This window comes from Anas platyrhynchos, chromosome Z (assembly GCF_047663525.1).
Source record: "Anas platyrhynchos isolate ZD024472 breed Pekin duck chromosome Z, IASCAAS_PekinDuck_T2T, whole genome shotgun sequence".
NCBI lineage: Eukaryota > Metazoa > Chordata > Aves > Anseriformes > Anatidae > Anas > Anas platyrhynchos.
The window spans coordinates 65519047-65534508 of NC_092621.1; the positions used below are offsets into that span (position 1 = coordinate 65519047).

At 36.6% G+C, this 15462-nt stretch overlaps 1 protein-coding gene across 2 annotated transcripts in view; it reads left to right on the plus strand.

Moving 5' to 3' along the window:
• The first annotated feature begins 9586 nt into the window (after window positions 1–9586).
• Window positions 9587–15462, plus strand: part of CEP120 (centrosomal protein 120) — a 39916-nt gene continuing 34040 nt past the window's right edge. For both annotated transcript variants that reach the window (XM_038170631.2, XM_038170632.2), the window contains exons 1-4: window positions 9587–9761; window positions 11216–11372; window positions 12299–12413; window positions 13347–13488. In XM_038170631.2, coding sequence (XP_038026559.1) covers window positions 9710–9761; window positions 11216–11372; window positions 12299–12413; window positions 13347–13488 — 466 coding nt within the window. In that variant the 5' untranslated portion in view covers window positions 9587–9709. The remainder of the gene's footprint in view (window positions 9762–11215; window positions 11373–12298; window positions 12414–13346; window positions 13489–15462) is intronic.

The following is a 15462-nucleotide window of genomic DNA, read 5'->3' on the forward strand; positions in this document are numbered from 1 at the left end:
TTTTTTGTTTGTTTGTTTGTTTTTACTACACTTTTAGTCTCTCTCTGAAAGCAATAAAGCATATATATGCTGTCAATGATTCCCATCACTAAATCTTATTCCATTGCCTCACACATAATGTATTTAATTCTCTAGCAGATCAATGTTGTCCAAGAAAAAAATGCTTAATGTTGAATTTAAAAGTATATGCAGTACATGTCCATAATTTCTAATGTATTTTCTGACAAATCATTTAGTCCAGATGGGCACTGTACTTCAGATAGCACGCTGCTGTAAAGGACCAGTTTACTAACCACCCTCTTCACAGGAACCTGTTGCTAAAAAGAACTTCATGGCTCAAGTGGTTATGTGTCTAATTCAAAATGAGAGCTAACTAAATTTTGGGCAATGATTGTTTCTGAGCAGAGTGTTCATATGGATATTAGATATTACTAAATCATCTCTAAATATCCTGCTTTTATAAAATAAATATATATGAACAGTAAATACCCTGTTTTGCATGAATGTTAATTATCAATCTCTTAAATATAAACAGAATCACAGAATCATTAAGGTTGGAAAAGCCCTCCAAGATCACCTGCTCCAACCATGCCCCTACTACCAATTTTGCCCGCTAAACCATATCCCTAAGCACCACATCCAACCTTTCCTTGAACACCCCGAGGGATGGTTACTCCACCGCCTCCCTGGGCAACCTGTTCTAATGCCTGACTGCTCCTTCTGAGAAGTGTCTCCTCATTTCTAGCCTGAATCTTCCCTGGTGCAACTTGAAGCCATTCCCTCTTTTCTTGACGGCTCAAATCAAGTTTGATTCCCTCAAACTTGACAGTTTGGTTTCTCATGCACATTTTCAATATTTAGTCTTCCCAAATAACACCCACAACGTAAGTAACTGCAGAAATTTGATACTATTTACCAAGGAAATGAAATATATATATACATTAGGAAATAGAAAAAGGGAAATATATTTGTCAACATGATACCAGTGGGCTTTGGGTATTTTAATAACAAACTGTGTAAGTTCCTGACAGAAAATAAATAAAATAAAGTAAAGTAAAGTAAAGTAAAGTAAAGTAAAGTAAAGTAAAGTAAAGTAAAGTAAAGTAAAGTAAAATAAGTGTTCAATTAAAAAAAATACTACAATTAAGCTGGTTGGGTCACTGCAGTGCCAAATATGCCTTTTAGAATTTCATACAGAGAAATCTAGGAACATATGCTTGTGTTAAGGCAAAGAGAACATTTAAATGATAGCTTCATTGCTTTAAAATCCTCTTTAAAATAATCCAGCTTTAATATCTGTTATTGCTTTAACATTTATTGTAAAATCATCTTAAACTTCTGACCCCAAATTCACCCCAACCTTGTCAGAATCAATGGGACTGCAGCAATGATTCGTAGTTTGCTCAGTCATTAGCAGCCTATACATTAATTAACTTCATCCTGCTCATCAAAGACTGAGAGATTATTGTTATATACTGTTAAAGGTAGTAATAATTAATAATCTCAATTATTTTAACAATTCAGCTTTTGGCACAGAATGTTAAATCCAATTGAAATTTCACATTCAACTTTCAGAGTCCAATAGATTTCTTTAATACCTAAAGTAGTAAATTAAAAATATCCATATTGACAACTTCTTGATAGCTGTCCACTTTTTCTACTGTAGACCTGATGTGTCATTTTACAATCAGTTTTGAGGAGAAAAAAAAAAAAAAAAAAAAAAAAAAAAAGATATATCCATTCTTGAGTGATTCAGATGCTGTATACCATAAATCTGATACAATTTTTTCTTTCTTGTTAGAAAATGTACATGTAGTAGAAGACTGCTTTACAGGTCTAACTTGGAGATCATTCAACAAAGTAAAAATAAATAAATAAATAAATAAATAAATAAGGGAATGCTAACCTGACTACTAACTCTATAGATCATACAATAAAAAGCATAATGGGAATAGACCTCTAATAGCGTATATCCAACTATCTTGTAAATAGTTTTCACTCAAAGAGTATCTTACCTAAACTTTGTGAGAGAGGAGCAAAGAGTCAATTTGACTTATCAAATAGCTACAAATTTATGTCATTTTGGTGACTGAGACATTTAAAAAGCAGTTACTTTGTAACCTGCACGAGAATTAGAAAAAGAACAAACAATATATATGTCAGAGAACATGCCATCTAGTATCTAAGGAACTTCACGGTGCAATATAATTAGCTCAAAAAGCAGCTTTTCAGAGAAAATGCCGTCCCCCAGATAGGACACCTTACTGGAATGTGGAAAAGATGTTTAAATTCATGGCTTAATTTCATGGCTTTATCATTCTTATGCATCCCTGGGCAAGTCATTCAATATTTTTATTACACAGTCATCCATCCCCTTAATGGGATTAATAATCCTGTCTCTAACTCTTTATTTATCTGGTCTTTATTTATCTGGTCTAAACCCAGACACTAACTCACACTGGCACACAGTTACTGATGTAAGTGGATAGTTTGCATGTGCAAACGCCTTCAAACACAAGTATGGATTACTGGTAGTTTTCCTCGGGACTTAGACTGTCTCTATCTGAGTACCACTCACTGCCTCTGAAATATGTACAGGTACGATATAGTCACCACAATGAAGTTATCACTGCCTTAGGTGATGTGATGTGCTATCATCTTTAGCACAATTCCAGTATTCTGGTCTTTGGAGCTACAGCATTGATATCTGACATCTATTTCTTAAATATACAGTTAGATACATTATCTCCATACTATCCTCTTCATACTGTATAGCAAAGGGTAGTTTCTAAATTCATCTTCCATGAGGATTTTTTATACATGTGCAAATATATTCAAAAGCAGGTAATGGAACACAACATGTATCACTTGATTTTAACGGTAACCAACATGTATTTGGCATTCATTTGAAACTTTTCTTTGTGCCCAACTGCCCTAGAGAATTATAGAGAATGAACACGTTGTGCATCTGCACAGATAAAATCTTAGAAATCTCCTATTTAAGGGAAGAAATATAATCCTCAAATTGGAAAGGTGACTAAGTGCCAGCAGTCTTTAGTTAATATTGTTCCCTCAGGGCAGAACAGCACTAATGCGTCTTGTTATATGTAGCTTATTAGACTGCATAAATAAGTTTTGCCACTGATTTGGTAACTATTATACCTACTCTGAATCTTTCTATTGCATCCTTATAATTAAATCTACCTTGCTACCTGTACACAAAAATAAAATAAAATAAAATAAAATAAAATAAAATAAAATAAAATAAAATAAAATAAAATAAAATAAAAATTCTTTTCTTTTTCTTCATTACACTAATGTCACTAAGTAAGAATACTTATTGTGTAACCTTAGCACACACAGGCTGGTCCTTGCAGCATCCAAATCATCTATGAGTCCATGACCTTTTTTTTTTTTTTGGATGTTCTTCTGCCTCCTTCTTAGCCTACTTCTTAACCTAAGCACGTTCAGCTTCCAAAATGATCTCTTTGAAAAACAAAGGTGACAAAGGTGATGTCTCAATTTATATTATGACCAGCAAGGATTAGGGGGATAAAAGTTCTCATTTATTCATTGGCCTAACATGACATCTTGATCTCCAAATTAGAGAGATGTGAATTTGAAGGGTGTACCATTCAGTAGATAAGGAATTGGCTGCACCACTTTGGTGGTCAGTGGCTCCGTGTCCAGGTGGAGGCTGGTGACAAGCGATGTCCCTCAGGGATCTGTCCTGGGGTCGGTGCTGGTCAACATCTTTATCAGTGACATAAACAGTGGGATCAAATGCACCCTCAGCAAGTTTGCAGAAGACACCAAGCTGAGTTGTGCAGTTGATACAACAGAAGGAAGGGATGCCATCCAAAGGACTTGGACAAGCTAGAACTGTGGGCCCATGTTGAGCCTAATGTAGTTCAACAAGGCCATGCGCAAGGTGCTGCACCTGGGCCGAGGCATTCCCAGACATAGGCACAGAATGGGAGAAGAACTCATTGAGAGCAGCTCTGTAGAGAATCTCTTGGGGGTTCTGGTGGACGAAAAGCTCAACATGAGCCAGCAGTGAGCTCCTGCAGCCAAAAAGAACAACTGCATCCTGGGCTGCATCAAAAGAGGAGTGGGCGGCAGGACAAGGGTGGGGATTGTCTCCCTCTCCTTGTGAGGCCCCACTTGGAGTGTTGCATCCACATCTGGGGCCCCCAGCGCAAGAAGTCTTCCTTTCAAAGAAACCTTCTCACTGACTCCCATGGATTCTAAATTAGGCCCTTAGTTTTACTTAGATTTATTAGTGCTCTCAGAATTCAAGGGGTTTCCTAGGAATAAATGAGTGATGAGGAGAAAATGGTGATATAAGAGATGCCCTTCATCATTAATCATGATGAAATGTCATTCTGTGAAATTATTTCAATTTAAATTTCAGTCACAGTGTAACCTTTAAGATGTCTCACCTAAATACAAGTATGTTAAAACTCTGAAAAATGTGGATGTCTAAGAACACTAGAGCATGGGAAAATAGAGCCTGTACAGTGTGCTCACTATAACTAAGTCACTAGATATTTTTTTCCTAAAAAAATATTTTGTGGAAGTTTTCCTCCTTCTAAGTGAGTAGGCTTACTTACTTACCAGGAAAGCAGTGAGTAGCCAAAAAACAGGAGATCAAGTGACAAGACAATCAGGTATACTTCCCACACGCATACACAATCAACCACAAGAAGAGTAATTTAAGTCATCCTTTTAAAACACACATTACTCTTACAATTTTTCCATTCCTACTATGAATGGACAAGAGCGTGTACTATACTCTGTGCATGAACACATGAATTATTTTGGTGAAATGATATGCAAACTTTGAAAGAAACGCAAAACAGGTCAAATAGGAACTAAATTAAAGATTTTGAGTCAGTTACTAACTACCCTGAGGTTATTCATTCAGAAACAAATATGATGCATTTTTAAGCTGAAAACAATATCAATTTAAAAGTACATTTATTTTTTTTATTTTTTTTTTGGATAGATAAATGTTATTTGTAGAACCCCCTCCACCCTCCAACATAAATAGTGAATAAAACAATACAAACTTCCAAGCAGAAGGATCTTCAGGACTCAGCTACCGTGAAACAAGATGCCTGAGTGGGAAGGATAATTCACTCTTTTTTGAATTGTATATGTACAGTCTGTTCTCAGCTAACCACACGATAATGGTATTCTAGCCTGTTTGCAGCATCCAGAGGGAATCTTTGAAGCTATTACAGCATGCCTCAGTGGTGACTGGCTGCACAAATGATCTGTAATGGGAAATACAATCTTTTTAATTTGAGCAAGCTAACAGAAGGCAGGCTCAATGAGAAAGGACTGGTTGCCTATAGTGTGGCGAACCTGGGAATGATACAGAACACTTAATAGTCTCATCACCTTCTAATCTTAGTTGAAAGCTCATCTCACATTTTTGATATAAATATATACTAACAATAATGCCAAGCAAACATTTTCTGTATACGTTCTTCTTAATGGGAGAGTCAAACTTCTAAGACATGCGTATTGTAGTGTTCAAATCCTTGGCTTACTAGAATGCTGGGAGCAATGCAGATAATTAACACACACAGATAAACAGAATGGTCAAAGATGTAATTTTAGCAGGGAACACCAAATTCTCGTAGCTGTGCATATAGATAGAAGGGCAACAAGTACAAATCTTCTGATGTTAACAGAAAGAAATATTAAAATGTTTGAGAGAATGAAACAGGTAACCTAAGTAACCTTGCAAAATGAGGTAAACTTTAATATATGGAAGTAAAATTATGATATCGATGGGAACTAAGGCTGGAATTGAAAAAGCAACCATGCCAAGGAAAATTTGTTAATAACTATGAAGAACTATTACAGCTAAATAACCTCTGGAACAAGAAGATGAAAGCAATGAATTTTGACTAAAGCATTTAATGATGATCATAATATATTAATACAATAATTCAACCATTTACTGTATGAAGAAAAATCAGTAACCAATACTAACCGAAATATTGTGTCAAACATTCACTACTTCATTTGCTTTCCTGAGCTATCTAATCATTTGTATTTACCTAATTTTAATTATACTGTTTCCTTAGTGATGTGGGATAAGTGAAGATAGTAATGAAGCACAAGATACTGGACAGACTCTATCTTCTTCATGAAAATCAGATTATAAATTGGCAAATGGATCTTGAAAATGTTATAGTTCTAATTCTATTGCTCAAGGAGAAGCATAATGGCATTACTTTGCCTCATGTGCATTAAACAATTAAATTTAGAAAATGGAAAAACATGTTGCCTTCCACATAACGTTTCATATAATCTGATAGAAATTGACTGCATTTGAAAAAGGGTATTTTATGAAGAAAACACTTTCGTTGTTCTTAGTGAGGATTTTTTGACTCTTTGAAATATATATATATTTTTAAGCATTTTTTTTGGACAGATTAAACACAAAGTCACAAGTAATTAAAAATGAGTGTGTTGCATGGTAACATTTAACATCTTATTAATACAATCATTGTCTCTATATTGTTCTGTTTAGATGCCTTTCCAACCCCAATATATTAATGAAGATCTGACAGTTATCAGATTGTCCTACGTGCGTGTCAAAATATTCCTTTCAAAAAGGCACAACAAATTTAAAGAAAGCAGATTTTAGTGAACTCAAAGGATAAATAAGTAAATTTTTTAGGGGGGAGGGAGGGAAAGGGGGAATATGATTATTAGAAAAGTAGTTTAGGAGAGATTGTAGTCCCTGAAGAAACTCTGTAAAAATGTATATGCAAGGCATTCAAGCAAAAAGATTAGGAAGAATTCTAGTTTACTTAAGCTCTTCAATGAGCTAGGCTAATGACTAAGAAAGAATTGGAGGATTAGCCAAAAATGCAGAAGAGTATTAGGCTGGCAAATACATGAGTTTGAAGTACAACCAGGCAAGTTTATGAAATTGCAATAAAAAACAAAAACAAACAAACAAACAAACAAACATTATTTGGTGGTAAAGATTAAAGAAAAAGACTTGGTGTTCTACAAAACAGTGTGAACAAATGAATCAGAAGACCAAATATGTTTAATGTCTCTCTCCCTCCCCCCCCCCTTCCCTTTATTACTGATTCATTTTTAGGTCTTTACTGGAAAAGGGTAATGATGATTAGGCTCCTGCCACAACTAATGCCTGTAACATATCAGGCTACTGCATGGTGTCTAAGGATAAAGTTTCACAAGGTAGCTGACCTGATTTAATGACTTGCTGTTGTTGAAAGGGGAGATCCAACATGCTTTGCTCTGTGGGATCCCAAACACCCATAAGGTAGCAGTTAGCCACACCCTCTTATTATTTTATGTTAGCTCTGGCATTTGTCTGACCCTTTGCTGAAACAGTTCAGCTTGCTAAATAGGCAGAAAACAAATCCAAGAACAATAACATGCTGAAGTGATTGTTTTTCCATCACTAGTTCAGAAGAAAAAAAGTACAGAGTATGCAGGAAAACAAGCAGTAATTCTGTTGTACAAGGTCTCACCTGATACAGGCTATCCAGCTGTAGATACTGTCAATGAAGATGGGTGTGGACTAATTAAGAGTTCAGAGAAGGGCAGCAGGGCTTAACAAAATCACAGAAAACGGCTAACAGAGAGAACTCAGAGACCCGAGATTATTTAGATACCACCATCTTCCCCACACCAAGGAGGGAGGGGTAAAAAAAAAAAAAAAAAAAAAAAAAAAAGTGGTGAGAAAAATAACAACAGTCTTATTCAGGTAAGTAGTATATGTTAGAACAAAAATAATTAAAAAGGATAGAAATTGATTGTAAAGACTGTTTAAAGAGGAAGATAATCAGACTACTGCTGTGTTCTGTTTTGGCCCCCTCACTACAAGAAGGACATCAAGGTAGCATGTCCAAAGATGGGCAATGAAGCTGGCAAAGGGTATGGAGAACAAGTCTTATAAAGAGCAGCTGAGGGAGCTGGGGTTGTTTAGCCTGGAGAAGAGGAGGCTTGGGGGAAACCTTATTGCCTTCTACAAGTGCCTCCAAGGAGGTTGTAGAAGGGTGGGGTTGGCCTTTTCTCTCAAGCAACAAGACATAGGACAAAAGGAAATGTCCTCAAGTTTAGGTTGGATATTAGGAAAATTTTTTTTTCTGAAAGGGTTGTGAAGCATTGGACCAGGCTCCCAAGAGAAGTGGTTGTGCTACCATCCCTCGAGGTATTCAGATGTGTACATGTGGTACTTAGGGACATGGTTTAGTAGCAGACTTGGCAGTGCTAAGTCCATCCATTGGTTGGACTTGATGGTGTTAAGTGTCTTTTCCAACCAGAATGATTCTATGATTGGGCTGAAAAGAAGGTAAGAATGAAAGTGGAAAAGTCTCTCACAGGATTAGGAAGGTTGGAGAGACAAAATACAGAAAAGTATGAATTAGTGAAGGAAGACCACAACTTGAAGTGAACAAAAAAAACCTGATGAAACATAGTTGAACATTATGAGGAAATGGAGACACCTTTTCCTGATTAGAAAGAAACCTTAAGTAGCTGTTTCACCTAGAAAAAGCACTAGTGCCTTTAATTTCAAGAGCAAACATTATTTAAAAAAATAAATAAATCTTTGTTTACTGACACTAGTTTATTTTGACTACAAGCTGAAGCACTTTGATATGGAATAAGCTCAAGTAAATCACCAGAAGATGACGTTATTTCCAGGAATCACTCCAAGAGAAATCAATTTTCAAATGAAAGAGGCTGCCAGGTAAATTGTACATTTTGTCAGCTTCTGTAAACATGTCCCCTCTATAGCCAAATCTACTCACTTTTCAGCAGTCTGCCTCCAGGCGTGTATTTATTTATTTTTTTTCCAAAATATTTAGGACCTAATTTTCAGAAGCTTATATAATGTTAAAGAGTATAAGAACCATGACTGCAAACATGAGGTAGAGGGCTGTAGTATCAAATGCAGTGCTGTACAACAGAAGGTGCCATGACAGAAAGCACCAGACAGAAACAACTCACACATTCTATTTGGAATTATGAAAATTCATTGAACAGTGCTTCAGTACCAGGATCAACTGCAGCCAAAAGAAGATGGTTCTCCATCTCCTTATAATTGCAACTCATGGAATATTTGTAGTATTTAAATTGAAGTTGTGCTTCAGTGGTATTTTCTGGAGTATTTGTAGTATTTAAATTGAAGGTTTTTGTGTCAGGACAGAGTTTTTACTATGGTCTATCATGTGAAAATAATAATAAAAAATTAACATGGTCTTCTTTTGCCTTATAAAGTCAAAAGAAAAAGTAATATGTGTAAGTTAAGATACTGGTGGCACACACTCCTGTTATCACTGCTGAATTACTACTTCACATAAAAGATTCAACACCTTAGAAACGACGCAGGAGCGACAACATTGCGTTTTGCTAGAATTTATTCAGACTGCCCTGCCACAGAATGCAAGGAAAAGGGCCGTAACGCCTCAGCGTTACAGCAGGAAGTTTATAACGCGAGGGCTGCGACGCACGCAGCGCCGCCATGGCTGCCCCTCTCCCCTCCCCGCCATCACCGGGCGGGAAGAAGCTGCCGGAAGTGCGGGCGGGTCGCGCCGTTGCCAGGCGGAAGTGCGCCGGGAGGCGGCGGTTGGCGTTTAAAAGGCCGTGAGGCGGCGGCCGTTGTCCCCGAGGGCGGAGCGGGTCCGGATCCGATCGGAGCGGGGCGATGGTGCCCAGGGCCGCCGACCGGCTGCTGATCGTCGTCTCCATCCTGGAAGGTGAGCGGGGCGGCGGGCGCTCTCCGTAGGGCGCTCTCCGTAGGGTTTTCCTCGCGGTGGGCGGGCGTTCTCCATCCGCTGTCAGCGGTCTGCGTATAAGTTTGTGAGTACTGGCGTCTGTGCCTGGCTGTGCCAGTGAGGGCTTGCTGTTGCTGTTGTTGGGGGCGTGTCTGCGCTTGCTGTTTGTAACGTGCTCTATTATTCCACCTTATTTTATGACCTACTTCACACAATTATTTTTTTATTAGGCAGTGTAGCAATAAGATAAGGAGTGACAGATATAAACTAAAAGAGACTTAGATTAGACAGTGGGAAGAAACTCTTCCCTCAGAGGGCGGTGAGGCGCTGGCACAGCCTGCCCAGAGAAGCTGTGGATGCCCCATCCCTGGAGGTGCTCAAGGCCAGGCTGGATGGGGCCCTGGGCAACCTGGGCTGGTGGGAGGTGTCCCTGCCATGGCAAGGGGGCTGGAATCAGAAGGTCTTTAAGATCTATTCCAACCCAAACCATTCTATGATTCTGTTTCTCTGGCTACTTATGTTGTTTGCCAATGTAATTGAACTTAAGATTCTGTCCTCTGAAAGGCATATAGCCCCATCCCATTTGGTGACATATGCAAATCTTAACAATTCATTTTGCCACTGAAATTAAGCAGAATATAGGATGGTGATGAATCCAGGACAAATCGTAAAATCATTCATGTTGTAAAAGAACTCTAAGATTGTGTAGTCCAATCATTAACCTGGTACTGATGAGTCTACTGAACCACTGAAGGATGTCCCTAAGCTCTACATCTACATGTCTTTTGAAGACTTTCAGGGATGGTGACTGGACCACTTCCCAGGGCACCCTGTTTCAGTTCAGCAGAACCCTTTCAGTAAATAAATTTCTTCTAATATCTAACCTAAACCTCCCCTGGTGCGACTTGAGGCCATTTCCCTTCATCTTGTCACGTGGTATGACCCTAAACATTCTGTTAATCCAATAATTTTTTTTTTTTTTTTTGAAATCACAAGTAACTGGAAAAACACCTTTCACTATGCTCATGAGGTCATGTTCCCTGCTTTGATGTAAGACAGTGGTCAAATCTGTAATGAAGGAAGAATGTTTAAACTTTCCTGTTTGTTACCTGTTGGCTTGATCTTTTCCTCGTCATAGATTTATCAAAATTAAATCATACTGGTTGCTGGGTTTATTAATTATAATGAATTATAATTCTTAATTATGTTAATTATTATATGTTACTTAATATATCAGTGTTTCTGGGTGCTTCACAAATGCTTTGTTTTAAACTTTTAAATAGTAAAAACACATTCTTAAAATACAATTTTAGAGTATATCAGGGAAGATATGAGAAACATGGGAAATATTTTTATGTAATCATTTAATATGAAATTATGAGCTCTCAATTTTTTTTTTTTAAATTATGATGTCTTGCTATTACACTCTGTTGCAGGGCGCTATTTTCCAAAACGACCAAAGTACATGCTTATAGTTGAAGCCAAGTTTGATGGTGAACAGCTGGCTACTGATCCTGTAGAGCATACTGATCAGCCAGAATTTGCTACTGAATTGGCTTGGGAACTTGATAGGAAAGCACTTCATCAGCACAGGTAACAGTGGAAAGTTAAATCTGAAGTAAATTAAATTTGCTCTGGAGTTCAACTTATTTTTCTTGTCCTTACAGCTACTGAAATACAATGTTTGTATTATTTTCACTTGAGCTTTTTTTGATTTTTTTCTTAGAAGCCTTCTTTTAGCTATATGCTGATCTACCGTTTTGTTTCCACAGCAAACTAAAGTCATGTGTGAAAGATAAGTGAGTTTAAAAGCTTCTAAAGCTTCCATTTATAGTACTTAAAAAAAAAAAAAAGTCAAATGAGAAAAGCTATAGTTTAAGCATTGGATTCAAGCTTCCCTTATGTATTGTATTCTATGACACAGAATTAAGTTAACTTTAAGCTTGAAAAGCCTATATAAAATCTCTTTGAAGATTTCAAATAAAGCTGAGAAATTGGATTTGATCTCCATACCTGCATTGGTTTTGACTGAAAATATTGAGGTAGTACTTTAATGTGTCAAATAAGTTCAAAAGGCTATATTAACTTTGAAGAACGAACAATGGCTGAATGTATTTTATGCTAGACGCTTCATCTATATTTTTAAGAACTTCTAGGTGCTTTGCAAAATTCTTTTTCTCACAAGTGTAATTGCAGTTTAATGCAAGTTGCATTACTTATTTCTTGCATGTCAATGAGATTGGGTTTATTTAACATGACTGTTCTTATTAATAGCATTTGAGGCTTTGTGAGATTCCCAAGAAACTCTTCTTATAAAATTATTCATTTGCTCATTCTGTGGCTACACTGAACTTCCAAAAATTCGGCATGAAAACTCAGTTGCTGACCTGTTGGAACTAGCTATGTTATGAATTTCAATAAATTGTTGTTGATATGCTTGAAACTTGTGAAATACTTTTTGTGAGCTAATTGCAGAAATAACTTCAGCATCTTGGATTTCAACTGAAATGTTCTTACAGGCTGCAGCGTACACCTATCAAACTCCAGTGTTTTGCATTGGATCCTGTCTCTTCAGCTAAAGAGAATATAGGCTATATTGTACTTGATTTAAGGGCTGTGCAGGAAAAGAAACAGGTATAAAGACTTTACCAATTGATGTTTTCACAACAGTGCTGCTACAGATAAAGTAGAATCTGAATTGAGGCAAAGACATAACTTCTGAGTCTTGTTTTGAAGGAGTATGAGTCCTACTTAAGATCTCTTTAAAAATAAAGTGACTGTGTAAGAACATGGGCAAACAAAAGCAATTTTGTACTAATCTTAATAGAATGATCTACAATATGAGAAAGCTAAGTATGTATATTTAAAAAAAATTGTGCACTTCTGAATTTGAGAATTTAAACACTTCTAAGCAACGTATTTAAGCATTGCTATCACTTACCAACTACTTCAGTAAGTTTTTACAAGTTATTATTGAGAAAGTGAATTGAGTCTCCATCAAATCAAGACTTTAGAGCCTGAAGTTGCTTTTGGTGTGTGCTTGTGTTTTTTAATGGGTTTCTGTGCAAGATGTCATAGGGGTTCTAGCCCCTTACACAGCAGGGGGGTTGGATGGGGAGGGACAGACATGGGACATATAATATTGTCTATATAAAAAGCATTCATAAAAATTCTGTGTTGTGCTTGATCAAAAAAATTCTGACATGGATCATGACCTGACCCTGGTTTCTTATTTTAAATCACAATTCATAAGGATTTGTGATTCATATAATGCATTCTGCACCCTTGCAGCTGAAAACTTGGAAGTTTTCTAAGTGAAGATTTATGGTGTATTTTGCTTGCTAACTTGTCTACTGTGCCGATCAGTTGAAAAGAATGTTCAACTCTTTCTCCATTCTATGGCATATTTAGTGTAGTAGTGTACTCAAAACAGACTCATTTTAGAAACGAATGCCAAGGTACATTTCTGTAAGTGACAAGGTAGAAATGCTAGAGCACATCTGCTCTCTGTAACCGTATTTTAATTATCCTTCTGCTTTTAAAATGCCTTTGTTTTTGTTTATGCAGACACCAAAATGGTACCCTCTGCTTAGTAACAAGTACACTAAATTTAAATCCGAAATACAAGTAGGTGTGGTGTTGGAAACTGATACAAAAGCATTGGTGGATGGTTTTAAAGCAAAGGAAGCACCCCCTAGAGAAGGGAGAGGTAAGTAACATGCTGTTATTGGCTTTGAATTAGAGGTGTTCCCGTGACACAGATCAACATATCGCTTGTTGCAGACATGTTGTTTGAGCCTGAAGAGAATTTTTTTATATTGTAGCATTAACTAACACTAAATGATACATACAGAAAACATGCCTTGTGATAATAACTTCATAGGATTTCTTACTTTGGTAATAGTGTGATTTCAGGTGGACTGAGATGCAAACTTACTGGTCTTTCAAATCAGGATCAGGGACTTGGTACTAATGGCATTTCACTCTGGTTAGATTTCAGGGCTTTAGAAAGTTCTGTAAACATAGAAATAAGAAAGCTTTACAGAAAGCAGTTTCAGCAGTTTGGACTTGAAATTGCAAGTCCTACAGTAGGGTACTGTACTGTTTGTTGGGTAGACTGCTTTTCTTTTCTGTTTTTTTTTTTTTTTTTTTTGTCAAGTTGAGCCACTCACATTGTGTTCATTTACAAGAAATATTTATAGCATCTACACTAAGTTAACTGTTGGGACTAATTCTGGTTCTGATTCCTTTGTACTTTTCTTTCAAAAAATAATTAGTGAAATGTGTCAAGTCTGTTAGAACTTGAGTATTACTTAACAATAATACAGTAGCCAGTGTCTTCATTTGTGCTGTGCTGATCAGTAAGTCTTGTGTCTGGGAATTTTTTGAGTTGTTTATTTTCTTTAAATCCCCTTAAAAGTTTGTGTTTAAAACAAAAAAGCATGTATTTACCTTCCCCCACCCAAAAATCTATTCCACTTAAAAACTGAGTGTTCGTTAGACTGGTGTATTTTCTCCTGCGTTCGTTCTGATACATTGTGTTCCTGCCCTGAAGGTAACTTTTTTGCAATTCTGCATTAGTAACTTGCTTATCATCATCATCTACATCTGTGGTTTTGTAAAAACAAAATATTCAGTTGCAGTGTTTTTCCAAGATTTCTGGCTCTGACTTTGTCTTCTCAGCCACATTGCAGGAGTAGCTAAGGAGTTTAGTTACTTAGCTTTCATCCTTTCATGTTCACAACAAAGCACCAGGAATTTTACATACTCTTAAGTTTATAATACAAATCATATATAACCGATCATGTTCCTTGCCTCTACTACCTATTTTGTGATCTTTTGATCTACAAGCTGTCTAACCTGTCATGACACTGGTAGACGATATAGGAATTTCTTTCTCCTTTTGCCCCGCACTGTCTTCCACTTCTTTTTTTCTGTGGAGATAGAAGTCAAACAAGTTTGCAAGCCTCCTGTGTTTTTACCATCTCAAAATTAGTCAATGCCATACTTACACAATGGAGGAAAACAAGCATGTAGAATTTCACAGGTTTAAGGTTCATGTTCTAAGCATTGCATATGACAACACTAGACCACCCAGTTCTAGTTTTGTTGGATAGCTAATGGGATGTTCTTGTTTTTTGGATTCATGCACTTCGATTTTCACTTCACTGACCTGAGTGGTCTAATGTTTACAGTGTCTGAAACTGTGCCTTTTGGCTCACCAAAAGAGCTGTGCGATTATTAGTCTGCTGTAATCTGAGGTGCTTTGAAATGTATTGAATTACTGGTACTATGGAGTGGTAACTGGTAAACTAGAATGGAAAGGGTTTATTCTTGAGTAGTCATTCTTTTTTTTTAAATCCCCGATTTTTATATTGTATCTTTTTTTAAAAAAATGTAGGATGTGGAAACTAGAGATATGTATTTTAAGTGGTATTTTAAGTGTGCATTATGTACAACTACAATCCCTGCATGCCCTGTCTTCTAAAAGTGCATAAAATACATTGTATAACATGTTTTTGTAAGTATTATTTTATTTAATTCAGTTCTGATTGCCTCATTTTACTGTTTCAAAGTATGTGTAAACTATTTAGTTAAATACCGTCTTACTGTAGCTCTACAAATAACTGTGGTTTCCATGTTGCCTTGCTTTCAAGAGCTCTTCTGTTTGTTTAGCTCTGAA